Raw genomic sequence first — 13,804 nt, 5'->3', positions numbered from 1 at the left:
TTCTCATTTTTAAGAACCATCTTAATAATATGAGATAATTTCAAGATAAAAACCCTATTTTAGAATAAATAAAGTGTGAATAGAGTGCGTGTCAATTAGTTGCATAACTAACACAAAGACAAAGGCTTCAATGAATCGGGCTTTTGCGGGTGGGTGGGGCAGAGGAACTTCAACCCTTTTTGTGTCACGTGATTAATTGATTATTGGGTGCATTAAGCACGTGACACTGAAGCCCATGGCAAATGTTGAGCAATTATCCAACCAACATCTTGCCATTAAACACTTACCATTCACCAAAAAAACGTTACTAAGCAATTATTGGCTGTCATACAAGTTGTTCATCTCAGAAACCGTACAAATACAAGCGCTCGTAATAAATCCTTTTGCTACACTGAATTATCTTGTTTTATATCACCAAGAGCTGTAGCAGGAAAAAACTCCGTCCAAGAATGATCGTCAGGCATCCGAAGGGGCTTCACGCCTCGGCCTTGCGACATTAGAGAATGCTGCTCGAATATTACGTAGAGCTTCCATCACCTACGATGCCATGAGACGGGATGGCTGAACCCAAACAAAGAAACGAAAAGGCCTTGAGGTTGATGATCATATGGTGTTAAAAAGTAATAAATGGCATATATTAAAACGTACATCGATACCTTGAATGTTACCACGAATCTACTTGGATGACTTGTATTCCCTAAGGCTTTCGATCACGGCCTTCTTTCTTGTGTCGAAATCAACTTTGTCAAGATCATAAGCTGTTCCGAGATAGCCATATAGGATCCTCTTCTTCTCCCGCGTCTTTTCATCAAACCTGACAAGGTTTGGATTGTTATCATCACCCCTACTGCCCAGTGTTGGCGGCTGTACACGAGCCCAGCCCCTGCGCCCATGATTTTCCATCTCAAAGAACTCTGCCATTCGAATGGCATCCTTAAGGCCTGCTTCGTCACCGGAAAACTTAACCAGAGTCATACCCAAATGACCATCTCTACCGTATAAGGATTTCGACTTCCCACTTCCAAATCCAAGATCTGTTTACCAGAAATTCCATGAGAAAACATGCAACTTGTCAAAAGGACCTAATCAATCCACATGAAATGTCATGACAATGGCTGCCAACAGCCATAAAAGTGCTTAAAGTACCCCCTATGTCCCTATCGTTAAGAACCATTAAGAAAACGGCTTTGTTGATGACCACCAGACCAATGTCAAAATGTTCCAACATGGTCCAATGTTAACATACCATATATACTTGTGACTTGATGAACCCGAGTTGCCAAACATATATCAGACTAACAACAATGACAGACTGCAAATATCGATTGTAACATACATAAGCATAAAAGATCCAGTCAACGAATGATAAACTATCAAAAACCCAACAAAATAGAAAGTATTATATGTTAACGGCAACACCACCTTTTCACCCAGCCTTTCCTGGACTTGGTTCCAAACCCAGATGTATCACCTCAAATTCTCCTAATATAATGTAGTATGCAACAACGTAACTTCTTCATATCCACTGAAAAGTAAACTATAAATACAAACTTGTGTGCATGTATCACAAGGAACTAACTCTCCGCCCAGGCTAAGGTCACCATCCTAATCCTACACAACTGGCATCATGTTGCATTTGACTAAAAAGGCTAGGACAAACTGAAATCTTATGTTATGCTGCAGAAGTTAAGAGAGTTGGTAAGGAACTGCCTAACTAGCAACCAAGCCTATTAAACAAGCAAAAGCCATTTATCAAAAGGTTAAAATCTAACATTAGAGTTATCCTCTCGAGTTTATCTAGGTTCTATGTATGAAAGATCTGCAAGAACATTGCTCGTTCTGCCAGACAGTGCCCCTTGTTGGTTGTCTCAGTTCAGTAAGAGATCTATCCAATTTGCCACTTTTGGCTGAACTGGGTTGATGTTCAAGTGCATGGACTTGGGAGGATCCGAAGTTTATTACGTAGGATAAAAAATTTGGCAAAAAGATGGGCGAAAGGCTGTGATAAGAGGTCCAAACCCACTTAAAACCTCTGGTTTTCAATTTGGTTGCAGGTGTAGGTGAGGGACGAAAAGTTCTGACAATAGACACAAGCATTCTTCCCCTTCAAGATCACCCAACATGAGACAACACCCAAACCATCATATAGGAAACTAACATATCCTTTCATTTCATGACAAAAAAAAAAAAGTTTCAATGGAAAAATTAAGACAAAATGACAGAGATTGGAATTCAGATGCAACCAAGACATTAGCAAGCTACAACTAGCTACCATAGCCTTTAGAATTCTTTGTTCTTGATGGTCTTTGATATTGAAGCCCAAGATCCTGGTAATCCTCACAAAAAAATCTTTGTTCTTGATGATCTTTGATAGTGAAGCCCAAGATCCTGGTAATCCTAACCCAGATTACCTCATTCTTAACCAGCACTAAGAGCGGTTGTACAGGTAAGAAAAAAAGCCAAGCCGATGTGTCAGGATTATTTCATTCACCACACAATTTAAAATGAATAAATCAAATCAAATAAGAAGGGTTGTAAAGAAAATGCAACTATAAAAAGTAAGTACAACATTCTAGCTCAACTGAGATAAATTAATAAATTTGGTCTAAACTGGATCACAGAGGTAGTTATTGCATGTCCCAAGTCACTAGGATCACAGAATTAGGAACTGGTCTGTCTAAAGTAATAGCGAGAAAATGGTTAACAATGCCAAACTGGTCCAAGAAAATGGCAAGGGTGGTGGCAGACTGAAAAAGGGTGAATAGGACTTAAAACTTAGAACTCAACAATAAAAAATACAAGATGACGACTATCATAAAGAAGAGTACAAACCATAGGCGGAACCATTAAAAGTGAAGAATGAGATTCAACTAATCAAAATTCCTCCCTGGCGATTAGAGGGCAATGCAATAATAACAAAGTGCATGAATTAGGAACCCTGCATTAGGCTCAGTTTGTTGCATGCTCATCTCAACCATACTTTAATTGCCACATAGAGAACACAAGTATCGCACATAAAAGAAGATTATATGGAACAACTAATCTCCACACGTCATATAATCCCTGCAAACTACAGTTGCAAATGCATTCTATATTTTCCATTAAGCTCAACCTAAGGCCATTCCAGTATGATCAAGAAGTCCAGATAAAATATATAAAACAAAAAATACCTATTATGAAGGGAAGCACTAATACCTCACATGGACCAGCTAGACCTTCCCTTTCCATACTCAATCAAATAAACTGTAAAGGGTGACAGGAAACTAAAGGTACTAGCACGCATGGCTTTTCTTTTCACCTCACCTCCCAGTAAGCCCTATGAATATCCTTGCAAGATACTATGGCTTATTCCATGCCACATTTTTTAACCTTAATTCCCCAGGGGGTGGATAACCTAGGACTAATATTCTATGGAATAGGCATGCTGCATGCTGTATCTACGAAAGGTTGACTCCATCCAATATAGATGTCAATCTATTAAAATGGTCTCTGAATATACTATATGCATTTACAGATTAAAAGGAAGGGCTCACAGCTAAAATAGGACGCGTAAAGAGCACTTGACCTGGGACCAACCTCTCCAAAGAACATTCTGATAGAAAAAAGCATAAAGAATGACACATATGAACTATGAAGAAGTATACCTCTAATATTACTATCCATTGCTTTATTGCCCAAACCCTCCATGCGGCCATCTTTACTCTTTCCTGTAACAGTATTATGAATTATCACCACAGGTGGCCACATAATCAGATCATCCACATTTGCTGCTGCTGCTTCAGCAGAAAGAAACTGATACGCCTTTAAGTTATCGGGAGGCTTCAAGTAGTCCCAACCCATTAGAACACACAAAGCCTTGTGGAACCCCAGGTGATCCACGCGCAAGTCAGCACTATCAGAGTTGTAACTGTGCATGATGAGACTATGCATATCTGGAAAATCTTTAGAGGACCTGAAATAATGCATATCAAGGGAATTGAACAATGTATTTCAGGTTTACCTCTTAGATAGCATTAATGCCCTACAACTTCAAACTCCAAAGGGCAATGAAGAAGATGCATTTACCAAGGCTATTCGTGTGAGCTGATATCATTATATCATCAAGTGTAAAGATGCATTTTCTTAGTTTCATAAAATGATATTACTTAGATATTTTCATTTAATGAAAGACCCTGACACAAGGTAAATAATTTATAATGAAAAAGGATAATTTTGTAAGATTGGGGTATACACACAAATAACTGTGTAAGCACAACGCTGATAGGTAACAATATGATCGGACAAAGAACTGTAGCACTATCCATCATAAAATAACACATAAGAAGCCAAAAATTGCATCATCGTAGCTAATGCAAACTTAGTTCTATAACACGGCTAGTGGCACTTAATTTCCACAACTAATGCAGAAATTTCAAGGGGAAAAGAAAACAACAAATATAAGAATCAACATCAAAAAAGCATCCTGAAATTCTCATGTAATCTTTACGTAAGCAAAGTTGGCCTCTAAACCTTTGCACAAAACTTGGGTTACAGTAAACTCCATCAAACAGACTAGGTCAACTGAGTCACATACACCAGTAACGGGTATTTGATTAAGTCAATACAAAGTAAAATTCTAAGTCTTTGCATTCATATTTTTCCAACCTACAATATTTTGTCTGTTTGTCTCATACACAAAGAAAATCCTAGTGTTCTAGTAAATGAATCATGTGGAATGATCCATGTGAATGTGATGGCATGTGGTCTAGGTTTCAAAATTAGACGGAACAAAAAAGATAGTGGTAGTAGTACTTGAACAGAATCAATCAGAAGAGGTTCTTGTAAAGTTCACACAAGAAACATAAATACAAAGCTAACAGCAAGAAAACCCAATTTATTAAAGGGGAACAAAAACATGTGTTAAGAAGAAAATAGTAAAAAAGATGCCACCCAACAAATTCCTTTCGACTCACATACAAGACAGAACTTGGATGTCAATAAGGGCTTCAATCAGTCTGAACCAGTCAGTAGCAAAATGTAGAGAGGTATCTGATTCTCTACAGTGGGGAAACAGAAAGGAGATCTATGCATAGGGAATCCTTATCAATAAATTAGCTCAAAACGCATAAGGGAAGTTATGGTGTGCACTGTGTAACCAATCCCAGCCCACTATATCCACTAACCGACAAAAAAAACAGAAGCAGAGCAAACCAGAATAGAAAATGGAACCAAGTGACATCTAGTAAACCACATGTTGCAAACAAGTATTAAATAGAATTATAATTCATCCTCACATTTGCTTTGCTCCCATCAATCACAATACCAGATCATTGAAAAGCAACAAGTTCTTCTCAAAAAGAGAAAGCAAAGATAGACGCTTGGGAACAAAAAATCTACCGGGTACTTAGAGGCCTGATGATGTAGGAAACTAAATAATAAACAATGTAACTCATTGCTCCTCAGTAATGATGCAGAATATTCTTAATTCCATAACAAACAGGAAAGTAAATGCTAATATTGTAGATATTATTGTGCATCATGTGAGACCAGAGAAAAAAAGATAGTAATGGATATTTACATATGGATTCATCCTGGTATGGCAAGCATACCAATTTTACACCAATGCTGTGTGAATACAGTTCAAAATATCAGCTCTTATAAACCATCGAAATCCTACTAAACAACAAGCACATATGCATGTGCTTCCTTGTATAAATATTCTCACAAGGAACAAAATGGGTTCCAACAATTCGAAAATACCAAAACAAAGATTCAATCGAACAAATTCAGCCTCTAGACTTGAACAGCTCATAAAGAAAGAGCTAGTGCCCATTTTGCCACAAGTTAGACAGCACTGGTAACAATCTAAAAGAACTGTACAGACGCAACGCACTCTCTTATGAGAACAGAGCATGGATCAAATCGAATGCCCACACCCTATCAATTGCACTGAATAATCCTGGATCTACGCTGGGATGGACTGAGACTTGCCCAAGTCAAATATATTTCTTAAGGGCCAGCTCAGCCCATCTGAGTCTTAGCCTGACCTGACAACAGTCAGTAACACCAAAAGAAAACCTCATCTCAATCAGCTTTAGGCTAAACCAACCACGTCGTTTGAGCTACCATCCAACTAGTAGTCCTAGAACCTACAAATCATCACAGCCATATATGTCCAAACCTTTAGGAATAATGAGAAACCACCTTCACTATAAAGTATAAACAAATACATATGGGCATATACATACAGTGATAGTAAGGTCGTACGTAAATAACAACTCTTTCATACACAATAAGTAAGGGATCGATGATTCTCCAAACGCTGTCGGGGTAGATTTCCAAAGGAAATCTAAAAATAAAAAAAGCAAACCATGAAAAGAAAACAAACTTTAGGAGCCACTCATTCTCCCCTCTCTGTTGGCACTTTCCAGGAGGTAATAAACTATTTAATCTGTAACAGAAAATATACAGCACCTCTTCCACATCAATAAAAGGACCCACTGATATTCCAAACTTCGTTGGAGCATAGATCCCTAAAGAAATCTAGGAAAAGCCTAAAGCAATGAGACTCTTCCTAATCCTAAACATACATTTAGAATTCCCACAGCACAGTAATGACATATGTATAATGTTCCTACGAATCATTCATGATTCTTTCACATATGCAAGCAACTTCTTGGTATTCTCACAAACCTACTTATCATTTTAAGGGATATCGAACAAAAATTTTTACTTTGCGTTGAATGGCTAGCATCAGGTCACCATCAAATGCCACCACAACAACATACTTACCAACTCTATATGAATTTATATGAAAAGAAGCATCATATGTGTATGTACACAAATCTTAACTAATAATTATCAATAAAGATAACTGATGAACTAAAATTTCAAAACAGAAACACATCAAAGCTTCTAACTAGTCGACATTACATCCATTGAGTTCTTTGACATAGCCTTGCAGCCTTCAAAGTCAACTAAGCACACTTTGCTATAATGTTTACTTGATAGTTGATACATAGAATTGCAGCCCACAAAGATTAGATTCTACAATTAACTTTCAGTTCCATGCAGGGGCAAAAAACAAAGACAAATGAAAGAGCCTCCTTGGAGATATTCTATAAACAGAAGCTACCATGCAACAAGCTGTTACTTAGCGTGCAAAACACAAGCTTTCAGAAACCTACAATGAACTCTCGTACAAAACAAGTGCAACCCTTGTGAAAGGGAAAACGCAAGCTTTCATGCAACAAGCTGTTACTTAGAGAAAGGGAAAACGATTCTCTCTTCCAAGGAGATAACCAGTCTTCATTATCCACCAAATGTGAAATGACTTTTCCTTGAAGCCTAATGCAGCACATACCATAAAGCACAGATCCTCGTGTAAGCATGTCTTAAACATTAGGTGGGAGGTACTACATCCTAGAGGAAGATAAAATACACGCAAAAGAAGAGTAAAACATTTATGAGGACCAACATGGCTACCCTTCAAGTTCACCAAATAGCTGATACCAAATATATATATATATATATATATATATATATATATATTTTTAGTACATCGATATTTTTACACTAGGGGGAGGGGGAGTTCGACTAAGCCACACAATGGGCAACCTAATTTGGTATCGAATTCATCATCCACGAGATTCGAACCTAAGACCTCTCACTTCCGAGTGAAGAGGAATACCACCAGACCGTAGTACTGAGTGGCGCTAATACCAAATATATAGTGCCAACAACAACAACAAAGACAATATAATCAGCAAACCCTACTTGCATTTGAGAACTAACTCTATACATATAGATAACTTACATCTCTTAAGACAAATTCTCACTCCTAAGTAGAGGGTTAGACAATAGTCACAATATTTACAAACTATGCCATTAGTCCATTACTTTATCAGCCATCCTATCTTTTAAAACATGAAAGCTCCTTCTTCCCACCATACTCCTTCAAAATGAAAGCATTGTAAGCACCGGATCTAACTTACGAACCGAGAAATTCCTAAAGCTCCAAAAAGGCATAAATCTGGTGGTTGGATAGTGATGGCTTATTATGGTAAAGGGGAAGAACGTAAATGGAAAGGTTGAAAAGCTAGAATAGTTCGGGTCCTAAGTATAAACCAACGACGCCCAAATCAATGAAAAAAATACCAATACTAAGTACGAACATAATCGAAGGACAGAAATATAGATAAAGCAATTAATTTGCACAAGACCTGGCACAAGCAATGCAGTGCAGACGGCCATGCTTCCCATCCTCCAAGTAAGTCTTCCTCTGCTGCGTATTCTCATGAATCAGCTTCACAAAGTTAAGAAACGCCTTCTTCAACGCAATTTGATCAACTTGAAGATGCTTCAGACCCACATTCTCGCCTCCGCCTCCGCCGCCTTGCCTAAACCCCACACTCTCATGACCTCCACCGCCACCACCACCAACCCTCATGTACTTGTTAGCTCTCCCCTCACTGCCGCCCACTTCCCGCCGAAACGGACTACTCGATCCCGGCAAAAACTCTCCCCGACCTCCTCCTCCGGGACCCCCCGGAAAACCATTTGGATTCCCATACTGCATAAATTGCTGCCGACGCATCGCCAATTCTTCTGCTTTATCCCTGTGCTCCTCTTCTTCGGCGTACTTCCTCTTAGCGGGCCCTTCTGCAGGCCCACGCCCGTCGAGCCCTAGCGAATTCCAGTAATCCGGCCCACCTGGTCCACCGGGACCGAATGGCATGAACCGGCCAGGCGGGTTCATGGGCGGAGGGAACTCTTGATAATCTGGCGGCAGAGCGAAGTAAGATCGAACACTACCGTCGGCAAGAACAAAAGTCCGGCGCTCGAGCATGTGGAAATCGTACACCGGCGGAGGTGGTGGGCCGAAAGAAGCCGGGTCGGAGAAGGGGAAGGAAGCAGCTCTAGGAGAGGGGCCTGGCTGGTTTTTGGGATGGGCGGGGCTGGGTTTCGGGGATGGTCCGGGTTTAGTCTTGGAGGATTTGGGGTCGGGTGGGTTTTTGTTTTTGTTGGTGGTGGTGGTGGTGGTGGTGCCGGTGGCGGTGGCGGTGGCGTTGGGGTAGGATTCCCAGCGAGATTTGCGGCTGGAGGCGGAGGAAGAAGAAGATGGCTTGTGGAGTGGTGGGCCCTTGGGAGGGGGACCTCCGGCCATCCTGGAGGTAGGGATTTGTCTGAAAGCGGGAGAGAAAGTGGAACGAGGAGGAATATGCTTGCTGGTAGTTTTATATGTTTTTGTTTCTACAGGAAGGCCATTGTAGCAAAAGGAATTTTCACTCTTTTTTTTTTTTTTTTTCTTCTTTTAATTTCAAATCAATAAAATTACGAACTCTGGCCTTTTTAGTGAGCGATGGCTGTTAAGACCAATTCTAATAGTGGGCTAAAAGTCAAATTATCTTTTAAAATTTCCCCCCAAACGCACTCCAATCTAAGGGGAAATTTTGAGTTAAATGCTAAATGTTAAACCAATGCCAAATTCCTCCCGAAATTTAGCCTAGAAATCGAGGTGGACTCTACCCAATATTTATCGGAATTAAATTTTTTTTTTAGATTAAAATGTTCATAAAATTAATTTACGATAGTCTACATATTTATTTTTTTTTTTAAATTTAAATTAACAAAAAAAAATAGCCTAAATTCATTCTTTAATAATCCCGGGCTAAAATTTTAGGGTAGAATGGTTGAAGTAGAAAAACTGTTTTTAGGCTAAAAGATTTGACTTTTAGCCCAACCATTGGAGATGGTCTAAAAGGGGAAAAAAAAAATTCAATTCAAATCGAGCTTGCACCAATATTTTATTTTATCGTTAGAGGATTCAAAGTTCCGAATGAGGATACTCTCCGAATCAATTTTGTGGGGATTTTGGGAATCTTCAATTCGTATTCGTTCATCATATATCGTGGAATTAATTTTCATCAGGTAATGTTTATGTTTAATTTTAAATAAAAGTATTTAAAATGATTTCTGACCGTACGATGTACGATGAACGAACGCGATTTGAAGATCCCCAAGATCCTCACAAAAAGGTTCCGAAGAGGATCCTCGTTCCAAAGTTCCAACAGCTACTACGAAAAAAAAAAATTTATTGTTTTAGTACATCGATATTTTTACACTAAGGAAATGGGGAGTTCGGCTAAGCCACACAATGGGCAACCGAATTTGGTATTGAATTCGCCATTTACGAGATATGACGAGATTTGAACCTAAAACCTCTCACTTCCAAATGAAGCTGATACCGCTTGTTGATTCAAGTTCCACACTCGGAAGCGTCGATTTCTTTTATTTGATTTGTTGATGGAGGTGCTAATTGCACTCCAAAGAAATGTCATCATGTACTCGTGTGTTGTGTTACATATAAAGCAAAAACCAAAACGTGCATGATGACCTTTTTTAGATAAAAAAATAGGCCTAAAGTTGAATGCCGAGTACCATTATAGTTGTAAGGAAATTTCTTCCAGTTTGAGTCTCACATATGATGGAATAATAATCTACATTTTTCGTTGGAAAGAAAGAAGACGCATCGAACTTCAAATCCCACTTCAAAAGTCAAATCTTTATTTTTTATTTTTTTTGTGATAAAAACATTAAACCTTTGCATCATGATATGAATTCAAATCCAGTATATGACTAATCTAACATCAAATCTTACAAAATCTATCGTTTGGAGAAGAAAAAAAATACTCCAACCCCCAATTACTGAGCTGATTCAGACTTGAGATCCAAGTCTAAAGCTGCGTTCGGAACAAGGTCCGAATATCGAACCGGGTCTAGGTCTCAGTATCCGTACAATTCAAGATCTGGAACCAGGATGCCGGAGGAACTTCAAAACCCAAACGAATGAGGAATTCGAACATACAATTGAGATTTTAGAATATCAACAAATATCTGGAATTGAACTCCATCGCATACCATACCATCCTCAAACACAAAGATCAAGCAGTCTATAGGAATACAATTAAACGACAGCTAGACATACTGCTATTAATCCATCAAAACTGAAGTAGATTGAGGCTAAACACTAGAAGGTATTCTAAAAAGTAACACAAAATTCGCAACAGTAAAGTTCTTCAACGCTTCTTGGAGACACCAACAGTCTTTCCCCTGCGGCCGGTGGTCTTGGTGTGCTGTCCACGCACACGAAGGCCCCAGTAGTGTCGAAGACCACGGTGATTCCTGCATATCAAGAAAGATATATCAGTCATACTCCTAAGAAGAGTCTTCAAAATTATAGACGTTCATAACAACAGATAATATGCATACACAGAGACACCAAGAAAAACTCAAGTATAATCAGATAGACAAACACTGTCATATCATATGGATATACAAGATACTGTTCAATGTGTTGACAGGTAAATATGGGAATCAGGAACATCAACTGGGCTTATTGGTAAAGAATCAAGAGAAAAGCTTCACGAGCCAGATGATGAACTACTAGAGAAACAGATTGGGTAGAGGGTGTGAATGGCTGTAAGCCACTGACAAACAAAGTGTCCACAATTTGAGTCGATCACAATGCAGCCATAATGTACAATTTGACCTCTACCCAACTAACTAATCACAGTGCAAAAATCAATGCTTATACTTTGTAATCCCAACACGTTTCTTGCTCCGAAAGATTATGCATGAGTCTTCCCAAATGCTAGAAATAAGTTGAAGCTATTACTATGATCTAGGACAAATGGATAACACTATGTAGAACAAATGTAAACTACTGAGCTATATTTCCAACCAATCGTATGGCATATTAAAATCTTTAGCATCATAGACATACATTACTTAAAACAATTAAAATGACCAACGGTGCAATCAGTTAACAGAAATGCATAACAATAGAACTGGCATAGTACAACTATCAAAACAATGATATACCAATTACCGAACAATAATAATATCAGAAAAACATAACAACGATATGACCAGTGCTGAACAAAAAGAAGAAAATTGACTAGAAAACCAGACCTGATCTTCTTCAAACGCTCAAGGTCATCCCTGAGCTTCATGTCCAGAGCATTGGAGACCACCTGGGAGTATTTACCATCCTTGTAGTCTTTCTTTCTGTTCAAGAACCAGTCAGGAATCTTGAACTGGCGGGGGTTTGCCACGATTGTCATCAGGTTGTCGAGCTCGGCAGCAGATAGTTCACCAGCCCTGCAATGTGGCACAACCAGACCCATGCAAACTAAATCATGATAGTGTGCACGCAACAGTAAACTAGCTTGTCAGGTTACAAGCCACATGATTATGCAATAAGATGAACATGAAAGACAGAAGGGGGACTGCAATTCGTGCCCACATCACTGGTAACTGGTGCACGGGTCGTTTACTGGGATACCAAACTAAACATTGCATTTGCAAATAAATCACCTCATATTTTGCAATTCCAAACAAACATTCGACCCGATTTATAAGAGATGGAGATAAAATCATTCATTCCAGCTACAAAGTTAAGTTAAATCAAGTGCGATTACTTACTTTAATAATTCCTATAAACCCGAATTTGAAAAATAAAATAAAACCCATCTCAATTCTGAACCCGCTAATAAAATAGAGCTGGAAAATGAAAATGTTAATCGAAACAAATAGATCTATAACTATTTTTCAGAAAATAAATAATAAAAACAATTAAACAACGAACCTTTTGTTCATGTCGACATCGGCCTTCTTGCAGACGATGTTGGCGAAACGTCTGCCGATACCCTTAATGGAGGTAAGGGCGAACATGATCTTCTGCTTGCCATCCACGTTGGTATTCAGCACACGCAGAATATGCTGGAACTCCTCATTTGCGACGAGAGACTGCAAAACAAGGAAAACCGAATTAAGATTTGGGGTGAAAGATTGAAGACAAAGGGAATCGTCGAAGCGAGTGGATCGGATCGGAGTTGACTCACCATGGCTGCGGCCTTAGAGTGTGGCGGTTCTTTGCTCTTTGTGACTCTGCGTGCGAGTGTGTGAGTGTGGGCGCGCCGGGTGAGAGGGGGCTAGTGAGGAAGAAGATGGTCTTAAAAGGATCAAATTTAAGCGAGTTCGTAATGCTTAAAACCCTAGATGGTGATTAGACGCTGCGGCGCACCCCTTCGTGCACTCCTTAGTGATGATTTTGTAGCCGTCGATTTATTATACTTTGCTCATATACACATTTGGGACCTTCAACAACAATTTTAATATTTTTACAATCTCACCCCATAGGTTTTTGGAAAAACTAATAAAAAATTCTCAAAAACTTCAATTTAATCTTTAGGACAAAAGATTTCAAAATACTAATCTTACCTTTTAAGACATTTAGATCGTTTGGTCCTTGTAAAAAACAGAAGACAAAAGTTACCAGTCACAAAAGTCGTTCAAAAAGACAAACATGTAGTAAGTTCACGTGGTTCTCATCAAAACAAATGCAAAAGAAGATAAAGCAAAGACAACCACAAAAGAAGGAAACCATTTGTGGTTGTCTTTAAAACATTTGTGCGTGTTTTTACTTTGTCTTCTTTCACATTTGTTTTGATGAGGACCACGTGAACTTGTTGCATGTTAGCCTTTTTAGACCACTTTTATGTCTGGTAACTTTTTTCTTCTGCTTTTTTTAAGGACCAAGCTTTCTAAATGTTTTAAAGGGCAAGATCGGTATTTTTGAAAACTTTTGTCCTAAAGATTAAATGGAAGTTTTTGATAACTTTTCATTAGTTTTCACTAGAAAAAATAAATATACACAAATTAGACTGAAGTTGTGACAATAAGTCAAAAAATGATTATATACTGGAAGAAAAATTTGTGTTGAGGTGTTGTGACTACATCATCTAAAAAGCCAATCTAACAC

At 38.6% G+C, this 13,804-nt stretch overlaps 2 protein-coding genes across 3 annotated transcripts; both read right to left on the bottom strand.

The window, feature by feature from the left end:
• Positions 1-253: 253 nt before the first annotated feature.
• Positions 254-9,270, bottom strand: LOC103935989. Of its 2 annotated transcripts, none has more exons than XM_048571547.1 (4): positions 8,202-9,270; positions 3,645-3,952; positions 649-1,034; positions 254-561 (listed from the first exon to the last, which is right to left on the bottom strand). In XM_048571547.1, exons 1-3 carry the CDS (start codon positions 9,143-9,145, stop codon positions 676-678), a joined length of 1,611 nt encoding a protein of 536 aa, XP_048427504.1. In that variant the 5' UTR covers positions 9,146-9,270; the 3' UTR covers positions 254-561; positions 649-675. The 2 variants fall into 2 exon arrangements, with proteins under 2 accessions (XP_048427504.1, XP_009344098.2); XM_009345823.3 differs by having other exon boundaries at positions 657-1,034; positions 8,202-9,267.
• Positions 9,271-10,828: 1,558 nt separating this feature from the next.
• Positions 10,829-13,046, bottom strand: LOC103935990 (40S ribosomal protein S18). Its single transcript, XM_048571546.1, has 4 exons — positions 12,885-13,046; positions 12,629-12,789; positions 11,953-12,141; positions 10,829-11,163 (listed from the first exon to the last, which is right to left on the bottom strand). The coding sequence occupies exons 1-4, from the start codon at positions 12,885-12,887 to the stop codon at positions 11,058-11,060; spliced, it is 459 nt and encodes a 152-aa protein (XP_048427503.1). The 5' UTR covers positions 12,888-13,046; the 3' UTR covers positions 10,829-11,057.
• Between the last annotated feature and the right edge of the window lie 758 nt (positions 13,047-13,804).

Source organism: the organism of the source record quoted next, unplaced genomic scaffold, assembly GCF_019419815.1.
Source record: "Pyrus x bretschneideri cultivar Hongxiangsu unplaced genomic scaffold, Pyrus_bretschneideri_v1 Contig6, whole genome shotgun sequence".
NCBI lineage: Eukaryota > Viridiplantae > Streptophyta > Magnoliopsida > Rosales > Rosaceae > Pyrus > Pyrus x bretschneideri.
This window is presented reverse-complemented; position numbering and strand designations above follow the sequence as displayed.